This window comes from Bombus pyrosoma, linkage group LG11 (assembly GCF_014825855.1).
Source record: "Bombus pyrosoma isolate SC7728 linkage group LG11, ASM1482585v1, whole genome shotgun sequence".
Taxonomy (NCBI): Eukaryota; Metazoa; Arthropoda; class Insecta; order Hymenoptera; family Apidae; genus Bombus; species Bombus pyrosoma.
In genome coordinates this window covers 2300087-2314526 of record NC_057780.1, presented here as the reverse complement: position 1 = coordinate 2314526, position 14440 = coordinate 2300087, and the positions used below count along the sequence as shown (strand labels likewise).

At 37.3% G+C, this 14440-nt stretch overlaps 3 protein-coding genes across 8 annotated transcripts; 1 reads left to right on the top strand and 2 right to left on the bottom strand.

Annotated features, from left to right (window-relative positions):
- Positions 1-173: 173 nt before the first annotated feature.
- LOC122572401 (acyl-CoA-binding protein homolog) lies at positions 174-1289 on the bottom strand. Its single transcript, XM_043737330.1, has 3 exons — positions 1139-1289; positions 556-670; positions 174-434 (listed from the first exon to the last, which is right to left on the bottom strand). Exons 1-3 carry the CDS (start codon positions 1151-1153, stop codon positions 301-303), a joined length of 264 nt encoding a protein of 87 aa, XP_043593265.1. The 5' UTR covers positions 1154-1289; the 3' UTR covers positions 174-300.
- LOC122572398 (serine-rich adhesin for platelets) lies at positions 1167-12132 on the top strand. Of its 6 annotated transcripts, none has more exons than XM_043737325.1 (16): positions 1167-1292; positions 1536-3610; positions 4243-5368; positions 5454-5782; positions 6047-6483; positions 6559-6692; positions 8712-8906; positions 9188-9736; positions 9797-9897; positions 9980-10082; positions 10168-10516; positions 10579-10692; positions 10792-10953; positions 11059-11253; positions 11349-11665; positions 11749-12132. In XM_043737325.1, exons 2-16 carry the CDS (start codon positions 3374-3376, stop codon positions 11961-11963), a joined length of 4563 nt encoding a protein of 1520 aa, XP_043593260.1. In that variant the 5' UTR covers positions 1167-1292; positions 1536-3373; the 3' UTR covers positions 11964-12132. The 6 variants fall into 6 exon arrangements, with proteins under 6 accessions (XP_043593260.1, XP_043593259.1, XP_043593258.1 ...); XM_043737324.1 differs by lacking the exon at positions 1167-1292 and adding an exon at positions 1315-1452; XM_043737323.1 differs by lacking the exon at positions 1167-1292 and having other exon boundaries at positions 1432-3610.
- LOC122572400 (transmembrane emp24 domain-containing protein 1-like) lies at positions 12105-13738 on the bottom strand. Its single transcript, XM_043737329.1, has 4 exons — positions 13434-13738; positions 12984-13180; positions 12819-12885; positions 12105-12755 (listed from the first exon to the last, which is right to left on the bottom strand). The coding sequence occupies exons 1-4, from the start codon at positions 13620-13622 to the stop codon at positions 12525-12527; spliced, it is 684 nt and encodes a 227-aa protein (XP_043593264.1). The 5' UTR covers positions 13623-13738; the 3' UTR covers positions 12105-12524.
- Positions 13739-14440: the final 702 nt, after the last annotated feature.

Genomic DNA, 14440 nt, shown 5'->3' with positions numbered 1-14440 from the left:
ATTCAGTGGACCGCATTTTCAAGCGCGGGAATTTATAAATATGAAACCCTTAAGTGTCATATTTTAAAAATACGTAATTGAAGACGGATCTAATTTAATAGTTAAAATTTGAAGGATGGGAGAAGAACAAGATATAACTCAACAAGATATGACGAGATATAACTCAAAATAACTATTTTATTTCAAAATATTATTTCAAAATAATCATATAAATCATATATGATAATCATCATAAATCATATAAAGTCATACACCGATATAATACAGTGTCGTATTTGAATAACAAAATAATTAAACACTTTATTTGTACTTCTCCAACAATTTGTCCACGAATTTAATGTATGCTTCTTTCGCATCGTTCTGCGACATACCTTCCTTCGATTTCCATGCGTCCCATTTTGCTTTCCCCTTTAAATCCAGCATACCAGGCCTCGCTGTACAGAATAATGGAATGATGTAAATAAAATAATTGCATAAAATTTTATACGAAGTAAGACAAGCATAATCCATATACTTCTTGTATAATATGTATTAAACATGTATGTAATAACTCACTGGTATTTATATTTCCCACCGTTGCTTGTTTAAACAACGCGTACAGTTCTAAAAATTCTTCGTCAGTAGGACGTTTGGTAAGAGCTTTTACAGCTTCTGTTGCTTGCTCGAATTTCTACAAAATCACATATACAATCATATACTATCTAGTCATATTAATTATTGCAGATGCTCGTAACTATATTTTCCTTAATATTTAAATTTCGTATTTCCTTTTATAGCACAAAACATTACTGAATAATGGAAGACAAATTATGACGTTGCACAAAATTTCACCTTTGAATCATTACGTTATCTAGTAGGAAAATATCGTTAGGAAATAAATTTCTTGTAAATGAGTGAAATTGGTAATATATTATGTACGTAAATCATATTTCCTCGTTTTCTTCCTACTGAGCAATTTTAAGCATTAACTATTTATCACAAATGACAATAACAATTATTATAACAAATTTTTCTTTCTGCTTTTTACAATTATACAATCCGATCTTGTATCAACACATAGTGATTTATTTGCCGAATATAGTCACATAAATGAAACCGAACGCGCCGAAAAGTATTGAATAAATAAAATCGTAATTACCTGATCAAGAGACATCCTTTTTAGCAGTTAATGGTAGCTTTCGGTTAAGTACTGCTAGTGACCAATGGATCTACCTATGCATCGATTAAATATTGCTTCTGGAGTCCCCACCTTTTTACCAACTATGCTACATAACTGGCAATGACAAAAAGAGGTACATGTAAGATTTAAAAAAAATTAGTACGTACATACATCTATGAATAATAATCTATCCATGTCGATGTTTTTAAGCCGATTTATATATTTCATATATAATTTACTACCAATAGTTTACAAATTGTTGGCTTCGTAAATTTTTATCGATACTACCGAAGGTGCGATATTTTCTTCTCGTCTTTAGCTCTAATTTTTTGAATTACATCTATAATAATTAAAAACGAATTTATATATAAATTAGGATGGTTGCTCGCTGATCTACTTTTGAGAAACAATGTCATGATACGCATGATTTGGTTCGGTCCAGCGATGGGAGACCAAGTCAACGAAAACCGCCTGGAAAGAATGGGGCCAACCTGCCACATCATCACCCAATACTCAGCTACGCAAGAATGTAGAAATTCTTGACTACCTGATACATCGTTTTACCTTTCCCTAACTTTGCTGTGCACGAGAATCTCTGCTCCTCAGGGCCGTGTTCGAAGACAATGTGTACATCGAAGCTCAGGCTGAATTTCAGAATTTCGAAACTAAACGAAATGAGTTTCAATCTCTCGAACGCATCGTACAGATTACACGGAGGATTTTATTTCTTAGCACGTATGTTGTACGATGATGAAATTGTACATGACAATATGGAATTAGATGTTTTATAGATGCGCATCGGATAGAAGCAATTTGATTGTGTGAATATCGAAAACAGATTAGATGATAAACGTAATAAAGGAAGGAAGACAAGGAGGATAATTTCGTTGGTATTTAGAACCGCAGAGTAAATAATAAATGCCTTGGGACAAAAGTATAGAAATAGCACTCATGAAGCTACGAGAACAGGGAGGGTGAATCATTTGAAGAATACGGGAATGGTTGACGAGTAGCAACGAAAACCGACGGAGACGACCGATTTCGTGTACGCGGGATCGCGGCCGCGCGCAGTCAGAGCAAAGTGGTTTCAAAATTCACCGAGTATGCGTGATTTGTCACTCGATCGCCGATCAGTTCGATCGGGACAGTGTTACTCTCTCTCGGAAGAGTACGCGGCCAGCTAACACTAGTGCCCGACAGACACGTCTGTCATCGTGTTTGCGATTTATCCGATGATCGGTATCGTCGGTATAAATATACTTATAAGCGGCAAATGTATCCGTGGCCTGGTTAACGAGATACAAGTTCTTTACATCGAGTGTCGAACAAATTTTGTGATTGTTTACTGTTTATTAACCAATACGGGAAAAGAATCAAAGAGTAACAGTAGCATAGGAAGTCAGAAAGTTTCGTGTGAAATATCTCAAGTGTCTCGGCAAGCGGACAAAATACATACCGTGAACAAGGAAATTCAACGAGAATAAAAATATTTTGATTATTGCGATTGCGTTTTTCGTTTGTTTAATAAACGGTGATATGTATTTCGTATTGCTCGAGAAAACGGGCATCGAATAACGAACGATCGACAAAACGTGCAATGTGTCTTTTTGAATGTTACACGTTACGAAGGAACAGCAGACAGGCTTAGTTGTTCATTCCGAGAATCGTGATCTGTACGGCATTCGATGCGACATAGTCGACAAAGATATGGCCAGACCGCGTTCTCGTTTAATCGCGATTGCTCTCTAACAAGCATTACGTATCAAGGATATCAACGTTGTTCGACCAACCATCGTATGATATCGATCGTATTATGTTAAAAATTTGTGCTGACAGTGGAGAAAAAGTTGTTGCTGTCACGTATGCGGCGACTACCGTGTCACGTTGCATAGCATCGAAAACCTCGTTAAAAGGTAGATAAATTCAATCGAATTCCTCATAACATACACGGGTATTTGCCGGTATCTGATAACAGGTCGTGTTCCTTTCGTTATCGCTGGATCGTCGAAACAGCGCATCCATGGACTTTCTTCGTTATGCGACACGATATTATGCTGTTGGACTATGATTTTCGCGTGGTCGCTATCGATAAATCAACTTTGGAAGTGAAAGGTATTCACAATAGTAACATGACAAAATGACGATTCTTTGGGTGAACCGGTAATGATTAATTAACATACGATACCACTGAGTGACGTTGAAGTAAGAGAAAAGATGAGTATTGTACCAGTTGCGAATAGGAGTTTTCTCCACGGAGACCGGAAACCATCTCCAACTTCGGAGAAAATTCTTTACGCGACTCTCGATAGTCTGGCTCTGAAGAGAGCGACGTTACCTTTGCAATTGTTACCTATCAACGATGATAACAACGCTCCGACCGAAGCAACGAACGAGTCGATGAAGCAGGGGAAAATTCATACTGAGACGATTGCCAAGAGATCCAGCTTCAAGGTTCGCGTTAATTGTTCTTTAATGGGTGTTCAACTTCCAGACGATTTCTTTCAGCTCGATAAAATTGCAATTTCGCAACTGTCAGCGCTATTTCACGTTTGTCATTTCACAATCGTTGGAAAAACACAACGAACGGGGTAGTTGGAATCCCGTCGCGATGCGAGTTCGCGAAAGTTAAAACGATGCTAATAAAGGAGTGGCTTGGAAGCTTGTTAGCTTCCAACGATCGTTATTCGCCATTCCGTTTGAATTCTACTGACCGACTGATTCGGTAACAGATTCGAAATCACTTTGTTATCTTATCGCACTCGTACTATCGTCTTGTTCCTCGTGCTTACATCCGTTAATTACCGACCGACGAGATCTCCTTTTTTTTTTTCGCCCGTTTGCGTGCCTTTGTCGGAAATCAAGTTCTTCCGGTCAAATCAACTAGTTCCTCTGGTTCCAATTCCTCTAGAAATTGCAACTCGCAGAGCGACGGGTCGGTTACTATTTTGAAACAGTTAGGATTGCGATTTTTATCGTATTCCTTGAAACCGTATCCGCAAAACCGTTATAAATGTCCTAACTATAGCATAAGTAGGTAAGTATATATACGCAAACTAATGAATCGCGTGAAACGTTTCGTTCAGGTCGACGCGACGTGTCCTTCATCGAAGCAATATGCAAAATACCTTGTGGTTGCATCGCCGTTGTCGTCGTCGTCATCGTCGTCGTCGTCGTCGTCGTCGTCAAAGTCAGACTCGCAGGAGACGCGGTTGAAAATCACCGCGGTCGAGCCTAATCTAAAAAAAGATATCGCCTGTTTGCAACGCAATTGGACCAATAACAGCGATATCGAGGATACTTCGATAAGAGATAGCGCGTTGGAGACTGACATTTTCGAGAGAACCTATACCGGGGAAATTGCACGTAATTCCAGTTATTGTTGTTATATCGCGAACGACGTAACAGCAGGTTCCACAAACGATAAAAATGAATCTCCATCGGACGATTATGAGAAAATAGAATCGGTGACCGGTACGGACGCGTGTTGCAACTTTCAGGCAGAAGCGAACGATGACGAAGAGAGTCTCGAGAACGAGGAAGATACTTCGTGCAGGAAAAATGTATTTGTCAAATCTAAATCTACCAATGATTTAGCTAGCAAGAGTTATTCGGACATGAGACTATCCTTAGACGGACAGTCTTTAGTGGGAACGTTCTCGGATGGAAAGTTAGCGAAAAGTTTGCTCTTTAGCGACGAATTTCCAAACTGCGGGAAAAAGAAGAAACATTTTGCGAAAAATGTGTTGCATTTCGTACCGGAATATTTGGTAAAGGGACAAAAAGGGAAGAGGAAGCAGAAGGAAAAAGGTATTCCGAGTCGATCGTTGAACTCTTTGAAAACTTCATCATCGGTAGATACAAAGATAGGGATAAATTCCAACGGCAGATACAGATCGAGAAGTCTTTCTCGGGAGGAATTGAAATATCTAAAAATCTCTTCGCCGACGAATTTCGTTCATATCGCGTCCGCCACGAATCCGAATCTGGTTTCGAAGGAAAACACGATCAGATTTAGTTTGGGGCAAGTGGTAATTACACACGAGCAAAAGTGTGCCACTTTACCTCTTCTCGTTGCAACGAACTACGAAAATTCGATGGCTGAAAAACGAAACGGGCAATCGTCGTCGTCGATCGTCGCAGCTGCTGCGGAGTCGACTTCTTTCGATGCAACGTCGTCGGTCGTTGATAAATCAAATGAGAAAGTCAAACGTACGTTTTCTCTTTTGGGATTACCTTCCTCATTTAAATATCCATTTTCTTCGTCTCGTTTAATCACAATATTTTCTACTTTTAGGAAGAAACGACGGGTTCAATGTTGAAACTCTAAAACGTCAATTATTATCCGAGTTGCAAACACGTTCGGCAAAACTATTGGAGTTAAGCCAGCAGGTGAAAACGGACGAATATCGGGCAAATATACGCGAGGGGCGTAACACAACGTACGAACTAGCGTACGAGCCGTGTACCGAATTACCTGCCAATTCCAGTTTTCTCTGGAGCAATCGGACTAAGAATTTCCTTCTGGAGAATACGCGGACGATACCCAATGAAAATACCGAAAACATCGAAGACACCGTAGGTGAAGTATACGACGACGTTGGACCTCTGAATCTTAGCAACCAGGTGATAATCCAATGCGTGTGTACGATGTATTAATGTTTAGCGAATCGACGTGTTTCTCTAATTCTTCGTTCGCCAGTTATTTGATACATAAATATTGATCGCATTAGAACGCGACGTCTTGGCAGTTTTGCATTTCAGTTTTTTCATATTGCGTTTTTGTTTACCTTAAGAAATGTAATCGCTTGGCGGTTTATAGTGAATTATCAGTTTCTTTCCTGTCGCGTTGCAATGCATTAATTATGCGTTAATTAATACATTAATTAGGAGGACGATTACGATGATGTGGGCACGCCTGATGCGTTACACGTTAATGAGAATCGTATCGGCGAATCTTCGACTGCTTTCCAAGATTCCGATGATATTTACGACGACGTTATGGGTCCGAGTTGCGCAGGAAACGATTTTAAGGACGACAAGATCGAAATTTGCGATAACGAAGTGAAGCAAGAAAGCAGCGAACTATTCGTCACTAACGAATATTCTAGCGTAGACGAAAATATCGATGTATCAAATAACGATCAAGATGTATATGATGACGTCGGTTTACCGAGCGAAGAGCGAGTCAATAGCCTTTATACCGGCTCTACGATAGGTTCGATCTTGGGATCGAGTTGGATGTGCGGCAAAGAATCCGAGTGGGAGGATTTAGAGGATTCAACTATGATCGGACTATCTCAATTTGCAAACAAATACTACACGTCGTAAGTAACATCGGATACGATAAAATACTTCCTTATCATTTCTCTAGAAAGTAGTTTTTCTCTTGATGAAAAAAGGATAGAGACGCAAGTTGTTTCGAGTAGAAAAAGGTCAGGTCAGAGATGGTCTCGGATGATGAGAAAACAACGATCCAGAATATCAAGGAAGGACTTCAATTCGTCGTCGAAGCCGTGCGAGTCTACGCTTCGTGGTAAGTTTTTGCAAAAATATTATAAAAATATTCTAAGATGAAATTACGTTATATGTATATCGGCAATATCAGGTATACAGTTGTTTCTATAATTGTTTAACAAGTGATCGACTTTAGGCATTTTATGTACAAACGCGATGTCGTAAATTGTCGTATCTCACAGACGATAAACGTTCCTGACATTTTCAATGAAACTGATTTTCAAAAAATATCTTGTTCCCATTTAAGAATTCGTATAGCACAAAGAGTTGAAAGATCGACGTGGCTTCGATACTCGATGCGACGAATACACACGTCGTTTTTCTTTTTCAAAAGTATTAGACAGCGTAAAATGAAACATTTGCTAGAAATTTCCGCTGGTTCACGCGACACGTGAATAGTATACGTAGGTATATATAGTAACAAGAGCAAGCTGGCCGTATAATTGATTCAGCGCTATTTGCATTCTTAAATTAGACGAATCATATGACAAGATAATGTTCAAAATCGAAACATACAGCAATGAACGGAGTGAAAATTTTCCATCGATTGTGACTTCCTTTGCCTTCGTACATAATCTCGTTGATTCGAGATTGAAAATCTCCAAGTAAAAGAAAGAAATAGACTTCTGGAATCAACGGCTATGGGACAGCTTGTGGAGTGCATTGTGCTGTTATATCGCTGAAACAATAGTCGGTTGCTCCAAGTAAAAGTTACCTAAATACATACTTACTTGTCGTATCGCACATGTCTCGCGATGAACGAACATCGCTAACAATCTACAAATGGTTGCACGTAATCGACCGATCGCGAATTTTCTATCTGAACCAGACTTACCCATTGAAATTTTCTTTCTTCGAAATGTTTGACACAGTTGTTATTCCTGAATTAAAAGAGAAATTGAGAAGGAAGATAGATCGCATCGATCCTTCCGATCGCTTTCACGGGCATATTGCCCATACCTAAGGCGATTCATCGATATCTTGTAAGGATTAGCAACAGTGGGATGGACGATAGTAAATAGACAGAACGTAGGCGATGATTCGATGCGCGTGAAAATATTTTATCGAGGAATTCAGCCTGGAAACCGGACTCGAACACACAGATGAGGGAGGTGAAAGCGCGTATTGCGCTCTCTCAGTGTCAGTCACGGCCGAGACGCTGCGCTGTTTGTGTCGCGTCGTGTAGCGTCGCGCTACTTCCTATCGTATCGTGTCGGAACTCTCTATTATACTTTCGCACGATTTTTCGTTCGTCGATTGCACAACGATACGATTCTTTCTTGATCATCGCTACCTGCTTAGTCTTTTACTTAATTCCGACACGAATTTCATATTCGTCCATCGATATTCGTAAGCGAGACTCGTCCGCAACGAGTCGACATGTCGTGGAAATGAAACAGACCTTGAAAACTTTCCAACGACCGAATACACAAGGTAAATTACATTGGTTATTTCGTACGATACTTTATTACATACACGACATGATAAAGACTTTACAAAAATCGAGGTTTGTCCAGGACATAAACAGGACGAAACCGTTTACAATGTATCCCTTTTGTCTGACTGATCTCAACTTATTTGCTCGCCATTCAGATACTGGAGATAAAAAAAACTCCTTTCGTCGCTTTTGTTCGTTCGTTCGGAAATATATATGTAGATTCTAATTATTCTTTTGAACAAGCAATACGTTTTAAAGTATCGGATCGCGAGAGTTATTCAACGAGATCCGACAAGACGATCTGTGTTTAGAAATGAAAGTAAAAAGAAATTACACGCGACTCACGATCGAAATAATTTCACTTTATTCATCCGATGCACCATGGCTTCTACCTGTCCCCTTCTCCTCTTTGATTTCTCGATTTCTCGATCTTCCTGTTAACGTTTGAAACTTGGACAAATGTCGAGCACCACACACACACACACACACGTTATACCACATCGCACCACATCACGTCACACCATGTACATATGCATTTATACACGTGTGTGCGGTAAGAAAACGACATAGTAACGCTTGACCGTGAACGATGATTTTAAGTGGCTGTCAGCCTTGGCAACGGATCGGTGTTGCTCGTTGGCTGTACGCAGAATATCGAAGAATGGAAGAAAGAAGAGAGCGAGGACCGAACGACGCAACAAGATCCACAGAGAACACAGGGTCTTGTTCAGATGAGGGTCATCGACCTAGACGAAGACGTGGACACGCAGGAAACATCGTGCTACGTTCACGAAGGTCCTTGCAAGATTTTAGGAAGTTGCGCTGATTAAAATTTTCACATACTGTTATACAACAACGAATTTCTATCGATTGTTTGTCCGTCTATCTTACGGGAAGAAAAGATTTTCTATGTATCTCAAAATCAATCCTAGAAAAGAGATCTAATAAATACTATGACTTACCTTGAAATCGTATTAAAACAAAAAACCACTTTCCTACTGGTTTGAGAGATAGAGGTTGGAACATAGCGCGTGTCCGTCTCGTTTTTCATCGACTTAGTCATTAACGTTTTACAGACGATACATCCGATGACAGCACGTACGAGAGTCTCCATTCCTTCCAGCCGGATGACTTCTGCACAGATTCGGAAGCGGAGACGACAACCGACGAGACGACAAGGGAGCGAGAATACGAAAGTACCGAAACAGAACAAAAGATTCCGATAGATTCCGATCGATTAGTGATCGCGTATTTGGAAGCACCCACAAGACCGAATCCTCCACCACCGCGCGAAGTTAGTCTGACTCGAACTCTTGGTAAAAGAATAAAGATGCTTCGTAGGACATGGAGTATTACCAAAGGAAGTCTGGGCCGCATGCGAAAGAGAACCACGGTTGATGACGGTCATTCATGCGACGAAAATAAGGAATTCTCCAACGATCATTCAAATTTAGACGGTGGAAGATATTTTAGTTTTGCCAGACATTTTAAAAGAACCGTTACCGGACCTTTTTCAACCTTTTACTTAAATGGTTACATCGATTCCGCGAATGGCGATAACGATCTCTCAACGTCCAAAAATTCAAGCGAGCAACCAGTGTATAGCAATACCAATGACGAGATGGGTAAGTCAATGTTTGAAACTTCTCTCTTGATTTTCCTAATTTCTCACGTAATTCCTCTAGACCACTACAGCGTACTCGTCGATCAAGAACCACTCTATCAATTTTATGCAGCAGCTGCTGCTAGGATCGCGTCCGACTTCAGCTCAGACGATTACGAGGAGGTAATATATTATATTACAGACCATTCGGAATATTCAAATGCTTCTGATACAGTCTAATTATTTATCTATTATCGATTATCAGGTCGAGGGTATGATCCCGTCGCGATCTACTACGGATTTGGCAAAACCGGGACATAGAACGTTGTGGTGTCAAACACCACAAGTCATAAATAATGGTCTTTTACGTAAGCGACACGTTACATTGTTGCTGTTTTGAATTTTCATATTTTATCCAAAGTCTATCCGAGATCACGTTTTACTTTTTACTAGAACGACTAAGTACGGAGGAGAAGAAGGTTCAGGAAGCGAAATTCGAGATTCTCACTTCGGAAGCGTCCTATTTGAATTCTCTTCGTGTCCTAAAAAACGAATTTCTCAACGAATCCTCACTCGATGAAATTTTAACTCCGCTCGAGAAAGATAAACTGTTCGGCGGTATTCCTAGCGTATTGCAAGCATCGGAACAGTTTTTAGCTGAACTAGAAACTGTATGGAGATACGATCCCATGTTGCACGGTTTGCCAGACGTGTTGCTTAAATATGCCGATAAATGTTTAGATATTTACGTAGCGTATTGTTCGAATCAAGTTAGCATAGACACGACTCTTAAAGATTTAAGGTAAGTAGAAAATAATTCCTCCGGATGATGATAAAGTTATATCGGTGGATTAATTTTTCCAGAACACGAAAAGGTTCGAAATTTATAGAAACCATATCGCAAATAGAAGCTCGTTCGACTTGTCAAAGTTTGTCGTTGCACTCATTTTTAATGTTACCAATGCAGCGAATAACGAGGTAAAATAAATTCTGTTTAAATGTTAGAATTTCACACATGTCGAATAACGAATGAACGCGACAGAAGCATGTAAATTATTAAAAAGTATGTGAATCCAGGCTTCCTTTATTGGCCGATGCGGTTCTCTCTAAACTACCAGTAGAATGTGAAGATAGATCACATTGGGAAAAAGTTTTGTCGAGTTTAAGTTACGTCGTTGCTGAATGTAACGAAGGCGCCAGTACCGCAGCGAAAGAAATCGAAATGGAAAATTTAATACGGTAATGTTCACGGCTTAATATAGCCCAAGAAAGTTTTATCGCAATCTTCCTTATTTACTTACATATATGTGTATATATATTAAACAAGAAATTTTATTTTAACAGAAAATTGGAATATTCCGCAAAAATTAAACCAATTGTATTAAAAGGGAAACATTTGATTAAAAGCGGGCCAACCGTACAACTATCGACAAAAGCCGATGCGGAATACAAACTCACGTTTGGAAAAAGATTTAACAAGACGCCACTTTATTTATTATTGCTCACGGATCTTCTTCTAGTCGCAAAACAAAAATCTAAGTATGAGCTTTCGTTATAATAGCATTCTCCTGCTCTGCTATAAAATAGAAAATTATTGTTTCATATAACGTATGTTTTTCTTCTATATGTCACAGTACTCACGACGAAGTGTACACCGTTATAGATACTTGTAAGAGAAGTTTAATCGCTTTAGAACCAGTTCCTGAAGACTCGCCATTTTCTGGACGCAATGCGATGCTGTTAACGCTCTTAGAAAATTATTCCGGACATCAGATCGAATATGTATTAACATGTGAAAGCGACACAGAAAGACAAAGATGGCTGGAAGCAGTTTCATCCTCGAAACGTGGATTACCAGAAGAAACTCTTTACGAAGTGTGGGATTGTCCTCAAGTAGTAGCTTTATATTATTACTCTCCAAATCAACCGGACGAATTGTCATTGCATCCAGGTATATAATATTTTTTATGAAAAGACTACTTAATCTACTTTGACCGATTCTGCGTTTCAATTAACGCAAAAAGTTGCTTTTAGGTGATATTATAAACGTGTTTAGGAAAATGTCAGATGGGTGGTATCAAGGAGGAAAATTGTTAAATGGTGAACAGGGCTGGTTTCCTGGAAATTATACGAAAGAAGTAGCTTCAGAACATGTTCGTGCAAAAAACCTTAAACAGAGACATCGTTTTCTTACACTAAGCGGAAACGCATTACAACGAAGAGCAAAACAACAATCAGCGACTCATTAAGTGAATGATGATTCAACTACCGATTATTAATTTATGCAATTTTTAATAAATCAGATTTTACGATATTCTACAATAATCTAATTCCTATCGTTCTCACATAAATAATAATAAATGTAAGGATTAGTCAAAACGGAAAACATGTTTATAATAAAAGTATCTTATTATTTATTGTCTTAATATAAATACTATTATAAATGTTCCCTAATAATCTCATCAATCTATAACTGTACTTCATATATTTTAGCTAAAAGCCTGAGAGTAAAAAACAAATGAAATTAATATTTGGATAATTTATAACAATCAATGGAATGTTTTGTTTATGCAAAAATAGGACATGACACGTACAGTCTTATAAAGCATGCTTTCCAGCTCTTTCTGAGAAAAGAAGAATATAGTATCCTGACAGTACAGCAAACTTTAACTTAAACAAAATAGATTGACTTCTATTACATTCTAAATAAACAATCCAGTATATTCGTCATTATCCTTCCGACGATAAGCGCAAAATATTTTTTCGTTAATCGCGCTCACAATCACAATGGTACAATGTGTCAATAATGTTTATATACCTGCTCTAGAATATCTAGATTGTTTCACTTCAAATAATTTTCTTACAAAAAATACCTGTACTGTTGTTGTTACCATTATGACAATTATTTGGGCAATAGACCATGTTTGGACATGAGAATTATTATCCAATAATAAATTAAAATCTCGAGCTTCTCTACTTCTGCTCAAATGTTGAGTTTGAAGCATTTCATTAATGTTTTTCTCCACGTTGATTATTGCAGACTAGGAAAGAGAAACATATCATGAACAAATTGTTGCTTTGAAATGAAAATAATAAATACTTACTGTAAAGTTTTCCACAGACAGATTTAATTCCTCTAGTTCCATTGAATATTTATCCCATTCATCGTATCTGTATCAAATAAATAAATAAATTATAGACTATAATTAAAAGATATACTTTGCAACATTATACATTTTAAAATGTACATACATATATGTATTTATTACCTGATTACTGTAATATATAAATTAACTAATTTTGAAGCAAATCTGGAAAACTGATTATCTATACAAATGCTATAATAGCCAGCATTTTTCACAGTATCTTGATAATCTGAGTTAGGAAGCCACTGATAAGGATGAACTATTACTCCTTCTGGATTTCGTACTGCAAAGCCAGCTTTTCTATCTCCACCACGTACCACCTGCATTTACAAATATTCTTCAAAATTTTCTTATTTTCTCTTTTTTTCGAATATTTAAAAATCTTTAGGAATTTATGCTTAAAGAATAGAACCATATGGTTAAATATATTCAGATAAATCATCACAGATTATACATATTTAAACTTGTACGAAAAATATTCGTTAATATTATACTATACTGATCCTCAACTTGAATAAGTGAATAAAAAAAAATACTTTCTACGAAATAACCGTGTGAAAATTAACTGTATACCTGGAAATTTACGTAGAAAGTAGCGCCAGCATTAACATATTGAAAGTAACAATCTTCTTTTCCGGCATCAATATGAACTTTGTAATCTAAGGCCACCGCGGGTAAAGTTTCATACCACGGATGAGGCATGCTGGCGTTCGCGAGGCTAAGAAACACTCCGAAAACCAAACTTCGTAAAAGATTAGACATTGTTCACGTTCAATCAAACAGACCATCACAACAATCCACCCGGCCAACAATCGCTTTCACGATCACTGACAAATGTGTTTCAATGTGCTTCTCCTACATCTACCACAATCTTCAGTGGTTCTCAACTGTCTTTATCCAACTCTTTATTGTAATGTATAATTCAAAATATTGAAATCTATTACAAATTTTATTATTATTTCATATTAGAAACGTAAAAATAGAACAGTTTAAATTTATAAATACTATGATAATATTCAATGTAAAATATTGTTGTCAATATTTTACGAACGCCAATTCTACTACCATATATAATTTATTTAAATCGTTGCAATTTCACGGTGTTTTATGAAATTTATGACGAATTTAAAATAAAATCCATTACCTATTCACTGTCCATTAAGGAAACAAAAAAAAATTATAACTAATAAAAGTAATAGTAATTTGAATATCTTAAATTTAAAAAGCTCTACTACAAGGTGAAAATCATTAAATATGAATGGAAAACAATGAACAAAGAAAATAAATATGTGAATAAGTATCATATGATCTGAATTTTGGCTTTCAATACCAAGTGAAAACATTTGTGAAAGAGAGAGCTGCTCGGATGTAATACAAATAAAGATCTAGTCTAAAACAAATTAATATTGATTCAAAATCTTATACACTGAAGTTATTAAGCTCCGTACATAAAAATAAAAATCAAATGGTTGTATGTAACGATATGATAACATATCATATAATTTTTAAAAAATTTTTATAGGTAGAAGATCAAAAGAAAGAAAAAATGAAAGTTTTATTCTGATATTCTGATATAAAAT